The sequence below is a fragment of the Fringilla coelebs genome (assembly GCF_963513975.1).
Source record: "Fringilla coelebs genome assembly, chromosome: 3".
Classification (NCBI taxonomy): Eukaryota; Metazoa; Chordata; class Aves; order Passeriformes; family Fringillidae; genus Fringilla; species Fringilla coelebs.
Genome location: NC_140030.1, coordinates 108,594,062 through 108,607,940, shown reverse-complemented (window position 1 = coordinate 108,607,940; position 13,879 = coordinate 108,594,062). Strand labels below are relative to the sequence as shown.

The 13,879-nt window shown below is 40.1% G+C and overlaps 1 protein-coding gene across 1 annotated transcript in view; it reads left to right on the top strand.

Moving 5' to 3' along the window:
- The window catches only part of SPTLC3 (serine palmitoyltransferase long chain base subunit 3), a gene marked incomplete at its 5' end in the record, with an annotated part of 79,459 nt that overhangs the window by 36,706 nt on the left and 28,874 nt on the right, over positions 1-13,879 (top strand). The window contains 2 exons of the mRNA XM_084202159.1: positions 6,890-7,014; positions 9,574-9,667. Of these exons, the coding sequence (XP_084058285.1) occupies positions 6,890-7,014; positions 9,574-9,667 (219 nt within the window). The remainder of the gene's footprint in view (positions 1-6,889; positions 7,015-9,573; positions 9,668-13,879) is intronic.

Genomic DNA, 13,879 nt, shown 5'->3' with positions numbered 1-13,879 from the left:
AAAAGCCAATATTATAATATGTATCTATAACACTGCAGATACCAGAACTTCACACTCCCTTGTGTTCTAAGGGACTGTGGCCATGTGTGCAGAGGAGCACTCACTGATAGTTAATAGAAATACCCAAACTGTACCTGATTCAGGATATCCTTATGAGCTCTGAGAGATGCCAAGAGAGTATACAGAGAGATCTTCACCTACCATATCTGAGAAAATTGACCAGGGGTGTTATTTAAATTAAAACAGCTTTTGTCAGCAGCAGTCTCTCCTGTAGGTTCAGGAAAAGGTAATTTTTTTTTTTTAATTTCTTTGCCTTGTTCATTATACGTCAATAAACCAACTGGGACATAAAAAAGAAGTAGGAAGTTTTGGTTTTTAGGAATAAATGTTGGGTCTAAGAAAATGATTCTTGAATGTTGAAGGATTAAAGTAGCCATCCAGTACCCCAAGGTGGCTACAAGAGAGCTTGAGAGGGATTTTTTGCAAGGGTGTGGAGTGACAGGATAAGAGGGAATGGCTTCAAACTGACAGAGGGCGGGGTCAGATTAGATTTCAGGAAGAGATTCTTCCCTGTGGGGGTGGTGAGGCTCTGGAACAGGTTGTCCAGTGGATGCCCATTACTGGAAGTGCTCAAGGACAGGCTGGGTGGGGCTTGGAACAACCTGATCTAGTGAAAGGTGTCCATGTCTCTGTCCAAGGCATTGGAATGAGATGATCTTTAAGGTTAATTCCAGCACAAACTATTCTGTGATTCATTCTATGATTCCATAAGTAACTGGACACCAACTGTGCAACTAACTGGAGTGTTGGGAATGTTAGGGCATTCCATATAAACTGCCCCACAAAAATATCTCTACTGTTATAGGTATTTTAATTTTTCTCTCAAAAGTGTTATTTTTTAGCTTAATAAAGCTGCCAGCACATAGGAACCTAAATAAATATGAAATAGCAAGTGTTCCCCTCCATATAATAATAAAAATGAAAGAATGACAGCTTGAACATAAAGTCCTTTTTTTTAATGGCTGGAGTGGGAGTTAGCTACTATTACAGGCAGATTCAAAAGCCTTTTCTCTGAGCCCATCCTGTTGTTCAGTGTTTATAGTCAGCCTTTTCTAAGCAGTGTGAATGAGAATTATTGAGAAACGTGCAAATTAGTTTCCTGCTTGCTGCTTGCAGATGATAACACAATCAGCAAAGTTACACTTTTTTTTTAAGATAAGGCAGATTATCCTAGGGCTCCAAGGGCCAGACTGGTGACAGGACTGTCACATGGACAGCCAGTGCTAACAATTCTCTGTTTATCTGACTCCCCAGTGTTCCTCATGGAGATGACATTCGTGAGTAACCGCAGCAAACGTGTGATTAGTGCTGCTTAAGCAGCCAGGCAGGATTCCTGCCTTTTGAAATACTTCTCCTGTGATTATGCCCTGGACCAAAAAACAAGATGGAGCCTGCACAGAACACTTGCAGGGTGATTCACTCTGGAGGGCATGTTAGGAGATTACCCTTTAGCACCTAACTTGCACTCAGTTTTAGGGCTTTTTCTTCGTTTGAGGATTTTTTTTACGTTTGATTGTGATCTCATTTCTAAAAAGCAGATCTGAAAATCTGTGCCAACATTTAATATACAAAAGTAGCTCAAGCTCATTCCCCTCCTTCCACTGGGTTTTAAGGCCTAATGTGAATTTCTAGCAGCATTTTAAGAAGATAAAAATACTTATTTGGCCATTCTTTCTTTTATACTACTTCAAAGCTTTAATTAGGGCCAAGGCTCATTTTAAACAAAATACCCTACAAACATGAATAAATGTTTCATTTTTCAGTTTGGAGAAAGAGATAAAGAACTCAATGTCCCATAATTTACAGTATCCAAGTGGGATTTTAAGGAGAAATAAAGCCACAAAAATGAGAATTTGTGTGCATGTATATATATGTGTAGATATACACATATTTCATAATCTTAGCTATTTTCTGATAGGATATGGCATCAATTAGGAAACAGTTCATGGAAAGAATTCTCTTTTATCATGTCCACTAACATCCTTTTCCTTTTTGTACCTACCCTCTCATAAATAACTAATCCAGCTTACAATCAATTTATAATCATTGGGTCAGGTTTGTTCCTTGTATTTCACCATTGCAAAAGTATGCTTTGTAATGCAGGATTAATAGTCTGGATAGCCCATCTTCTGGCAGGTGGAATTGGGCTTGTTTAATACCTAAAGTATCTCTGATATGTGATACTATCTGCATGCAAATATTTAGATATGGCTTTGGCATGAAGATGCTGGATTTACAGTGTAAATTTTAACTTTGTGTTTTTCTAAAGGAAAAAAAAAAAAAAAAACAACCAGGAGATCTAAATTCAGCTGGAAGTTCTGTTAAAGCTAATCTACTTTTTGTCCTGAGAATCACTAAATTACACAGCTACATTATTAGATTTATGACACCCAGAGCATCTTTGTGGTATGAAAGCCTTGTCAGTTGGTAGCAATGTTAAGAAAACTTGAACATTTCCTTTCTATCAAATGATTCATCAAAACCCCCTTATTTTGGGACTCTTCTCTGCACAGACAGCGTTAAATGAGGCAACTGCATAGCATTACTGTGTGCTTCTCTCCCTCTCTTTCCAACAAGTCTCATTCTACAAGCTGAGGCTTTCCTCTGCTGGTGGGTCTAGAGGACAGTGATACCATCTGCACCATCTGCTCTGGTAACATGGTGTAAAGAAATAATATCATTTCTACAGCTTCTGTTTCTTCATCTTGCTATTAATAACTCATCCAGTCTTGCTTTTTGTAAAAGCGTGTGTGTCTTTCAATAATACAGGTTTTTTCATCTCTGACAAGCATCTTACCATGCAGTGTGCTCATCTGACACAAGTGAGTTTGTGACCTTGAGTTTCAGATGTGACAAGGAAGTTCAGATGTTTTGTTCTGCTCCCCACCCTCCCAAGGATGCTGCTGACAAATCCTCATTTTCATAGTGTAATGGTTCTCAGTCACCTTGGTGAGTCATGTCAGGGATGCACAGGTTCCCAGCTGTTCTTTTTTTCTTTCAAGGCCTTGTTGCTTGTATCAGTTTACTCTTCCAGCTTTTGTTTAACCTGAGGGGAGCAGGTGTTTCCCTGTCTTCTTTGGGTCTTAGAATTCCAAACATAAAATTCTATTACAGGATACTGCTGCCAGTGTTCTGGCAGTTCAACCAGTCTGTCATTAGTGTAAAAGAACCTGAAAGACTGTATTGGGCAGACTAACCAGTGGCATAAACCACCTTGCCCAAGCTGAAAATGCCAAACTAAGTCATGACTCTGTGGATCATGGGAAGTCCATTTTCCAGCTTTCTCTCTCTACTAGTCTGGCAGTGACTTTCAGCCCAACAGCATAGGTAAGTGTATGAAAAAGCCTGTCAAAACACAGTGTACTTCGTGTTCCTTGTCACCAGAGTGCAGTGGCAAGTTAATGGAGGGAACTGGGTCATCAGATTTTGAAAAGGAGGGGATTTGCTGTGAGAAGTGTGGGAATCTGTGGAGGTGGTTCCCATTGTGAAAGTCCACTTTTGATATGATCTGTGATCTTAATACCTATATTGTCTTGGATCACAGTAACTCCTGCTTCATTGTATTACTGACAGCTGTTCAGCAGGGAAGAATAACTTTCAAAAGGATTTTGTCTCCTAAAAATGCAGGTACCTTTCTCTTTTTTTGTCTTAAATCTCTCCTGGTGATTTGGTGTACATTATTTACTTGTATCCTCATTTGTTGGGTCAAGCTGCAGTCAGTCAGTGGGGAAATTCTAATGTCTGTTTATAGGGCAAGCATGTAGATTAAAAAGTAGATTAAAAAGATATATCTAGTATATCACTTTTCATTCATCAGATCATGATACTGGTCTTTAGTCTAGCACAATACAAAACATTTTAAGGGCCAAGCTAACCTTACTTGACATCTCTAAGGTTGTATTTAATGAAGAGCTGTGTAATTACTGCCTTTGTTATGCAGCTTGAGATGCTGAGATGTTTCAGCTTGTGCCAGTTCCTTTGGATCAAATTTGCATCTGTCTGGTAGTGCTGTTTATGCTTGTCATGGTAGTGGCTGTTACCAGCTGGGAGTGCTAGTGGACAAGCCTCATCCCAGTAGCACATGACTGACCCCTTGTTTCTTCCAGTGGAGAAAGGTGATTGAAATGATGCCATTTGTACAGTGTCCAAGGGCATCCTGTGTAGAAATATCTCCTGATATGATTAAATAATTGCATAATTATATGCTTTTTCAACTCTGTTCAGTGTATACAGCTGTCATGATCCTCCCACTGACAGTACTGGTGTGTGTTGTATTGCTTCTGCAACACCTTACTTACCACCAACAATATTGCCACAGTAATTAACATGATTCAAAACCAGGGCTCATTTTGCAAATCTTTGTCATTTAGGATTTTGTTTTGCTAACCAGTTTCAATTTGTATTCCAGGATCTGTAGGCAACAGTGATGTACAGTATCATCTGCATTCACACTTAGGATTAGTAAATAATAAGTAGGAATCAGTCACTAGCAAAATGAGTCATTCTTCACCATGACAAAATCAGTAAAACTAGGTGCAAAATGTGCTATTCTTTTGTGGGTCATCTAATAGGAGCTTTAACAGAACACTGTATTGAGTCAGGCCTTTCCTGTTTATAAGAACAGAACACATGTGATGCAACCCCAAAAAGCAATTTAACTCCACCCCAGTGGCAGACTTATCCCTGGAAGAGTCAGAGACAATTGTGTCATGCCTTAAAATGCCTGCCTTGCAAAGCACACACTGCTTGCTTCTCATGCTTCCACAAACCTTCTAATTCAAGCTGTGACCACAGTGTGCTTGGCTTTGAGCTTCCATTTCAGACTTCATCTTCTTTTGGTGTGCTGATAACCCTGGAGTGACAAAATAACATCTGCAGGGAACACTAAGGCAGCTGATCCTGCTGGAACTCTTAGTTGTCCATGGCTGCTGTAGGTTGAAGACTAGATGGGCCCAATTTGCAAAAAATACAGAATCTCAGAAATACATGCTGAGTCCTGCTGGGCTTACACCTTAAGGGAGATTCTTACCCACATTTCCAGTGAGCAGCTCTGAAACTCTGTTTTGTGTTTCATGGAACCTGGGTACTAAACAGCGGCTGTGTGCAGAGGCAGCTCGTATCCTCGTGTGTCTTGGGATGTACACATTCAAAAAACAGCCATCCTCAAGGAGCTTCACACAGACTCAGCTCACACGTAGTGGAGTTTCTGCAGAGCCACATTTTCTGTGTCACATTACCTAATTCTCAGAGCACACAGACAACCCAGCCCCAGGTACATGCAGTGTGATACTGCAGAGTGCAGACACTCTTGAAGCTCTGCTGGAGGAGGCTCAGGTTTAGCACAACCCAGGAAGGCTCTGGCAAAATCTCGGCAGTACTGCTGTTCTTTACTGTCCATGTTATCCAGGTTTTTGAAGAAGCCACATGATCTTTGCTCCTTATCTCCCTGATAGTTGGAGAGTTACCTGCCTGCCTGATAGATATTTGTTACAGTCTATTTCCAAATGGATGTCATTCTTACTTGAGATATTTAGTGAGAAAAAATAATGAAAACACTCCTTCAGTGTAACCAGCTGACTTATTGATATTGCTGATACTGTTCTCTTGACATTTTTATTTGATTTTTTTTTAATGAGCTCTGCTCCATGATGAAGGTAAGATCATCTTCCTGACTCATCATTCTTGTTGAGACACTCTCGCCAAGCTTTTGCATTTCTTCCACTCATCTGCCTCTTGTCCATCACAGTGAGCACAGCTTTCTTGTTCCATCCATTGTAATTCACTTTATATTATTGTGCCATCAGCTTGTGCAGTGCAAGTGAGGTAACATATTCACTTGCCTAATTTTTTTCTTCTGTTCTCTGATTACAGCCTTATTCATAGGGGAAATGCTCTCTCAGAATCCACAGGCCACTCTCTTTTCTTCCCCACAGATCATCCTGTAAGAGTTCCTTCTGCCTTGGTCCCTGCAATGCACAGCCAGGCAACCAAAGACTAGAGAGCTGGCAAGTTGAGATGATTCCTTACTGTTCAAAGCTATCTGTTATCTCAGTCTCTTAACACCACTCTTTTGTTTGTTTGCCTTCTGTATTTTGTCATCCTTCACTGTGAGTTGGGCAGGATGGATACTGCTTTTGTTGGATAGTTGGAGAACCTTACTTGTTTGCAGATTTCAAGCACTAATATTAGATAATTAATATCCAATAAAGAAGAGTCTCTAGTTTTGAGTTATCATTTATCTTTGCTGTTGAGAGGAAAGAAAAAGTAGAGTTGTCATCAGTCATAGGGAGTGGAATAGCTTTTACCTTCCAAAGCAGAAAAATATGGAGAATGCTTTTGTTTTTATATCCATATAAAATCCTAATTAAGAATTTTGTACATGTATATTGACAGACAATAGAAAAGGAAGAATTCTGTTGTCACCCATTTTTGTTTTCACATCTGCAGAGAACTCAAGAATGTCTAAAATGTTTGTCCCACATTTCCTACAAAAAGAAGGTATTTTTGTCCTCACTGCAGGGGGGAGAAAAAGACAACAAATTAGTCTTCAAAATAAACTATATCAAAAGTTATTGTGGGAAAAGAAAGCTTTTTTCCATAGCAACTGCTTTGCTGCCCTAACAGCAGCAGTATTTGTTAGCATTAGTCACAGCTGGTTTGCACCTCTTGCATTAGCCCACATGCACAGGATACAAATGGAAAACCCTCATCAGAACTTAATGTCACGTAGCTTAATGGCACACTTCTAGCCTGTTCTTTTGTATGTTTTGTGTCATAATAACTTTCACAGTTCAATGAGATTTAATATTCCCTGTGCTTAATTCTGCAGGCACCTTAGACAAACATGTAGAACTAGAGAAACTCGTGGCCAAGTTCCTTGGTGTGGAAGATGCTATGGTGTTTGGCATGGGCTTTGCAACTAACTCAATGAATATTCCAGCCCTTGTTGGAAAGGTGAGTACTTCCTTCAGGAACATGTAGAGCAATCATTTATTAATTGCTGTAACTGCTGTTGCAGTACTCTGGGCTTTCAGTGAGTGGAAAGGCTTGATCGAGGAACAGAGCTTGGTATCAGGAATGTGTGAGTCATAAAGCTGATGACCTTGTGACCTTAAATATGCTCCTTTATCATCTGTGATAGCACTGAGTGTTGCTATCACACATTCCTCACATCTGCTTAAGGATCAGTGATACAGCTCTCTAGCTCCTCTTAATGACGTTTCTTCTCCTTAAAAAGTAACCAAATGTTAAATCCCAGTCCAGGTGTTGTGGGATGAAGTACTTAGGCCACTTGCTGAGATTTTGCCCAGCTTCCTGTGATGAAAGATGATGATTAGGATAGTTTTTACAACACTTTGAGAAAAGGAAAAGCACAGTGCTTAGTGTTCCAGCTGAACAGAGCTCCAGCCAGCCCTGCAAAGAAAGCTGGCAGCAAGTGCAAGTCTAAAGCTGTGATCATGTTACAAAAGTTGGGTTCTTGGTGCTGAAGGGACCTCCTCTCCAGTTTGGCGTAGATAACTCAAAGAAATCCATCATCCTGTCACTGGTAACTGTGGACATCACAAACAATTGCACTGTGCTGATGGCTGGAAAATGGGTAACTCCTCCTTGGCTTGTCCAGGTGTGGAGCAGCTGGAAGTGTGCCATGTAAGCACAAAGCATGACCTCCCTCTTGGTGGAGGTAGAATGAATTCAGTTTGTGGTGTATAACCAAGACTTCTGAAACGCCAGCACAGAGGTGAAGTCACTTCCCTCTCTGTTGAAGATGACTGCAGCTTTTGCAAGATCTCTAAAATACAACTGCTGGGCAGGGAGAGTTGCTTCAGTCATCCAGAACATGAACTTCAGTCTGCAGCAGTGCTGGAGAACTTCTCCAGCAGTTTCAAGGGGAACAGATACAGAGAATTAATGAAGGTAAATTTATGAAATTGGAGATATGCAGTGTGAGATATGCACTTGTCTTAGCTGTATAATAATTTTCCCTCCCTTACCTGGCTTCGTGTAGAGATTCAAGCCTCTGTCAGAGGTGGGATAAATATAAGTGGCACAAATAAAGATATTAATTTATGTATTTTTAATAAATAAATATGTTTATATATATATTTGAAAATTCGGTATGTATTATTATATATATTACAAATATTATTCAACTACCCTAGTTTGAGAGATTTACTCCTATGTTTTCCTCTATAATTAAGTCTAGCAGCTACATTTTCTTGTCAAGCTGCATCTACACTTACGGTTAGTTCTTCAAACCAGTCTCTGTGGAGATTGTGTGAGTATCTCAACCTAGGTCTAATCTATGATTCCAGAATAAGGTTTTGCTTAATTATGTGTAATGAAACACAGCAAAACATGTTCAATAGAGAGCAAACAAGGGTTCAAACTTGAATTTCAACTGTGAGTCCTGCCCCTTGTTAATGTAATAGACAAATTTACTTCTCCCACATTTCTATTTTCGATTCTAAAAACAAAATGAATTTTCAACTGAGTTAATTAATAAAAAGTATACAGCAGGTCAACTCTATATGCATTTACCAGATAAAGACTCTGGTTCCTAAACTTCACTCACATCTTAATGAAGGTGGGACTGACAAGGTATCAGTCTCTGCTCATCTCATTTCTGCAGTCCAAAGGGCTGATGCCAGGCAAGCCTCAGTATTACTTCTCCTTACACTACTGCCATAGAGCCTTTACATGTGGGGTGGTGACTGCATTTTCCTTACAGCTCAAAATGGGCTGTAAACAGGTGATAGAGGAAGCAACATTGCCTGATTTTACTATATAGAGTCAGTGTTTAACAGGGTTATTTGCTGCTTTCCAGTTACAGGAAATATTGGGCCCCTGTGCGTCACCTGGGAATGCCTGAGAATCTGATCCCACTATTTCAGCCTTTGCAGTGCACCCCTGTAGGAATGTGTCTCCTGTTGACAGAGGGACAAAACCATTTTTTGTCTCTTAAAAAAGGAAAAATCTCAGAAGTTTCTCTCCTCGATTAGGTAAAAAGACACCTCATAAGACCTTGGGGACTTTATCTCAAACTTAAGGATAGCCAATTGGACAGGAGCCAAAAAGTCCCACCTGAGCAATTTACTAGAAAAGGAATAGAACAAAGAAACTAAAGGCTTTTGTGAGGTGTTCTACCAGGAGCAAGAACTTCTTGCCCCTGGCTCAGTTTTTCTCTGTAAAGAGCTTTGTTATTTTGCCTTTTATTAAAACTCTTCTGTTTCCAACACTACCACAGAAGCCATCCTGCTGATTTTATGCCATCTGAGGTGGCTGAGCTATCTGATATAGATCACCAAGAGCTTCTGAGACCTAACTCAAAAAGAAACCCTCTATCACACCCTGGCCCCTCCAGGAAAGTGGCAGAAAATTCATTTAATGTTTAATCCTTACAGTTTAATTGGTGCAGTGCTCTGTCACAGACACGTGTGTATGTTGGCACACACATGCACACGAGCCTGCAGCCTCCCAGTTCATGCAGATGCTCATTGCACTCCTTCTCCACAGGGCTGCCTCATTTTGAGTGATGAGTTGAACCACACTTCTCTCGTTCTCGGTGCGAGGCTTTCCGGTGCCACTATTAGAATCTTCAAGCATAATAGTGAGTATTGAAGTTGGAAAACTTTACAGGCAGAGTTACTCACACCTCAAAGGCAAGAATGATTTCTTTTAATGCTTACTTTGCTGTCAGTTGCCAGATGATGCTTTTGTCCAGGCAGGATGATCAACTGTTTAATATTATGACTGGTTTCTGATGGGAAAAATTAATAGTGCAATACTATAATTGCTCTTGTGTCTTTTTGACTTGCTGAATGACTGTGTGCTGCCACTAAAGTTTCATTGTTATTGTCGCTGTAGCCCAAACAGTAGAAACATACTTTAAAAACATGCCTGTTTCCAGCAGGTTCAGTGAAACCAGAATTACTTTAACATGGCATTCCTTTGAAGCAGTTACTCTGAATTCCCAGGGATCTAACAGCAAAGTTGCAGATGGTTATATCAACAGCATCATCCCAAATATTCTTTGAAATAGAATTTTAGTCTAGAAATCACAGATGAACTTTGCAATTGTATAGTTATCTTCTAAAATGCTCATGCTCTCTAACTTTTATTTAGTTAGTGCTGCTGTGGTTACTGTCAGAGATGTTGGGACTGCCTTTGCTGTTCTTTTCCCTTATTCCCCATTACAGTTCCCTTTTCCATCCTCACTGCTGCCAGCAGGCAGTGACTGCAAGAAAGAAGCTAGTGTAGTGGTGAGAAATCAGAAGAGTGGTCTGGTTACCTTTCTTAATGGCCAATACAATCTTGTCTTTACTAAGTGTTGCTTAAGGGAAGCAAAAATGAATTATGCATATGCTGTAAAAGGCCTAAGGATGAGTTGGAATGAAAAGCACACTATAATTATACTATAAGATGTTGTTATAATTAATATCAATTCATAATTTGGGCAAGAAGCAATTTCTGAGGATCATTCAAGGATTAAAGACCATCTGAACAGGAATATTTTTACAGAATTAAGTATTCATAGAATAACTGTAGCATACCCCAACATGGTCCACTTCCACAAACCTGGATATGCTAAGCATGATTGCCACACCAGTCTTTTCTCAACTTTTCCTTGGTTTTGTTCAAAGCCTTATCCCATTCAATCAGGTTGCATCACCTCTTACTACCCAAATCCAAACACTCTCAGCCTCTCCACCCACCTCTGCTGTGTGCAGTCCAGCTGGCTTCTATCACTTCCAACATCAGCAAATATTTCAGTCTGAGGACTATGTTACTCTCAGCTGTGAAGATATCACCTGGAGCTGTCATGCTTGCTTTAAGGAATTCAGTCTCTAACCATTCCTCAATATTTCATTCCCCTCCCCAGAACCTCATACCTAATCAGCTTCTGCTGCACTAATAGTAAATTAAAGCTGATGCTCTTCTGAATAATGGGTGAGCCTAAAAGTAATAGTGAACTACCCAAACAGCACTAATCTAGCACTGGAAAATGCAGACAGTTCCTTTAAGGATCTTGGCAAACCTCAGTGGAAGCCCATCCAAGTTCATTTGGAAAAACTCATTGGTTTCAAGATTAAAGATCTTATTTGCCAAAGACAAGATTAAAGATCTTATTTGCCAAAGACAGCCTTATATACCATTGCTGGGACATCATCTTAGCTCACTTCCAAAATGAAACTTTGGGAACTTTTGCAAGTACTGTTTGGAATTGAGTGACAGCTTTTGTTGTCACGATTTTGTAGTCTTGAGCCTAAGCTGCATTTAGAGAGAGCTTCATATGCCCATGCTTTCTCTCAGTGCACTCTGAGTCTCTCAGCTGTGGCTAGAAAGTTGTGTCTTTTAATATTTCCTTAACCATACCATGAGTTACACATCACTAACAACTAAAATCACACATGCAGAGATGTATGTAAGTGCCTTTTGCCGTGGGGGAAGTAAGATGTGTTTTGGAGGAGATAGCAGTAGAAAGCATAACCCAGCAGGGCTGCTGCCTTTGTAGGATGCAAGCTTTCACCCAAAATGGAGCAGACAGCCTTGTGCCCTCTGAGTCTGTCAGGGAGTAGTGGAACTCAAGTCAGTACAGCAAAAAAATTAAGTACCAAAACTGTATTAAGTAAGTAACCAAAAATTCCAGCTTGGGTTGGGAGGGTTCTTTTCAGTTAGACAGATTTTGTTTTGTTAGACCAGAGCTGTGTTACTTATGCTCCCAGAGTCATTCTTGCTCATGTGTGGGTATGTGACACATAGAGGCATGCCCAAATGGTCAGACTGTGCTTGTGCTGCTGTTGCCATGCTTAGGAAGAGGAGAATTGAGCCCTGCTCCATGTCACACTGCTTGGTGTGAATGCAGGGTTTCTTGTGCTGTACTGGCCCTGTGCAGGAATAGAAAACTTTGCACTTTAAGCTACTGCTTTAAGATCTTTAATAAGCATTGTTTTTACCACCGGGTTCTGACAAGAGCATAAAGCTCTCTCCTCTTTACTTTCCCTGCTCTGTTATGGAAAAACTCTTTGTCTAAAGAAAAATGATACAAAACTGTGTTCTATGATAAAAATATTTCGCAGAAAAGAGAGTAAAACCTACCATTTTAAACTTGCTATGAAGTACCTGCATCTTTCAAAGGTTGTACTGTAACTAATTCTGCAAAACTATTACTTTACCTCAAAGCATGAAATCTGCAATAGAGGATTGATTTGTCATCTTTCAAAAGCAAATAGTTATTATTTTTTTTATTAAAAGACAAGAAAGAATCTCTACCTATTACCTTATATATGTATAATATAGTTCTTATTCTTACAAAAGTTAATGAAGTTCTATTTCAATAAGTGGGTAGCTCTCTTAGACATTTCACTTTCCATAAAACTCTGTATAGCTTTTCTAGAACAGACAAAATCTTTAGACATCTATGATTTTCCTAGGTGAAATAAAAGGCATCTGGTTATCTTTCCTTTCTGGCAAAAAACATTGCATGGCTGTATGAGAAGGTTTGCAAGCCCTAAAGTGAATAATAGAAAAAAAAGTGCTGTGGACCTATAAGTCTGTTTTTATTTGGACATAGGAATGTTTCCTGCATCCTGACAGTGAACAATCCCTTCCTTGTAAACAGACAGGAATTTACAGGCCTGGGCTGAGAGAAATGCACAGGCACACACACCTGTAGATCATCTGTGTGAGAGAAATGTAAGAGAATATTCCATTTTAGCCCCATAACTGAAACCTACTGAACAGGGCCTTCCCTTCCTGTGGGCTCTCATTAGCTCTGTCCCCAGTCTTCCCCCTGCTGAGGCCATTGCAGTATTGGCACATGGGTTTTGGCCTCTAAGGGAGTTTTTCTGTATCAGGCATTTGTGGGATTTTGTGGCTGCAAGCAGCAAAGTTCAGCTCCATAGGGCCCCTGCTCTGAATCACAGGTCATGGGGATTTTAATTTTTTTTTTCAATTTTATTTTTAGGCTCTAAGCAGTCCTAAATGTATGCAGTGGTGTTTTAGTGGACTAAAATCATTCTGATCTGCCCATAAAGCACCTGCCTTTTGTCTCCCTTGCTGTGGGGAGGACACCACTCAGGATGCCATTTCCTAGGCAGTGTTTTTTTTGGAAGATAGGACAAAGCTGCAGTGCTGCACTGGAATTCAGGCAGCAGCACAGTCCAACAGGCAGTGTGCAGTAGGAGAAGGTGGGATGCTAAAACATCTCCCCACCACTGGGGCAGTAGTGGCCTGGCCTTGGTCAGTTTTTTTGCTAGGAGGTGTCTGATGTTACCCTCACCAGCTTTGGTCTCCAGGGAGTCTCTCCCACCTTCCCCAGGTGACAGGCTTGGGAGTCCTTCAGTTAAATGGGGCTAAACTCAGATGGTTTTATTTTCTGGCTCAAGGAGAGATTGACTGTAGGTTTCTGGCCCTTTTTTTTTTTTTCTTTTTAATTTCTAAGGCAATCTTTTACTAACACCATACATTTAAAAGCCTTTTTTCAGGATCTCTGACCTTTATCTAGTTAAGTATTAGCCAAAATCCTTGACCCACCAATAAAACCTGAAAAGCAAAACCAAATATTTAACCATTAATCAGCCTGTGATTTTATCTAAGTGGTTCTCTCACAGCAGTTCTGGGTCTTATACTGGTATCAGGTGTTCCTTCAGTGAACAGATGAGGGTGTTATGGACTGATTAAATCCAAGTGAGTTCTGTTCTTACCAGCCTGTAAAAGAAGGCACCATGCAAGGCTTAGGATTTGTTTATTCTTTCTAATTCTACTACATTTTTCCCATGTAGCATCAAGCAACTCAACTGCAGTCCTGTTTTCAGGTTTA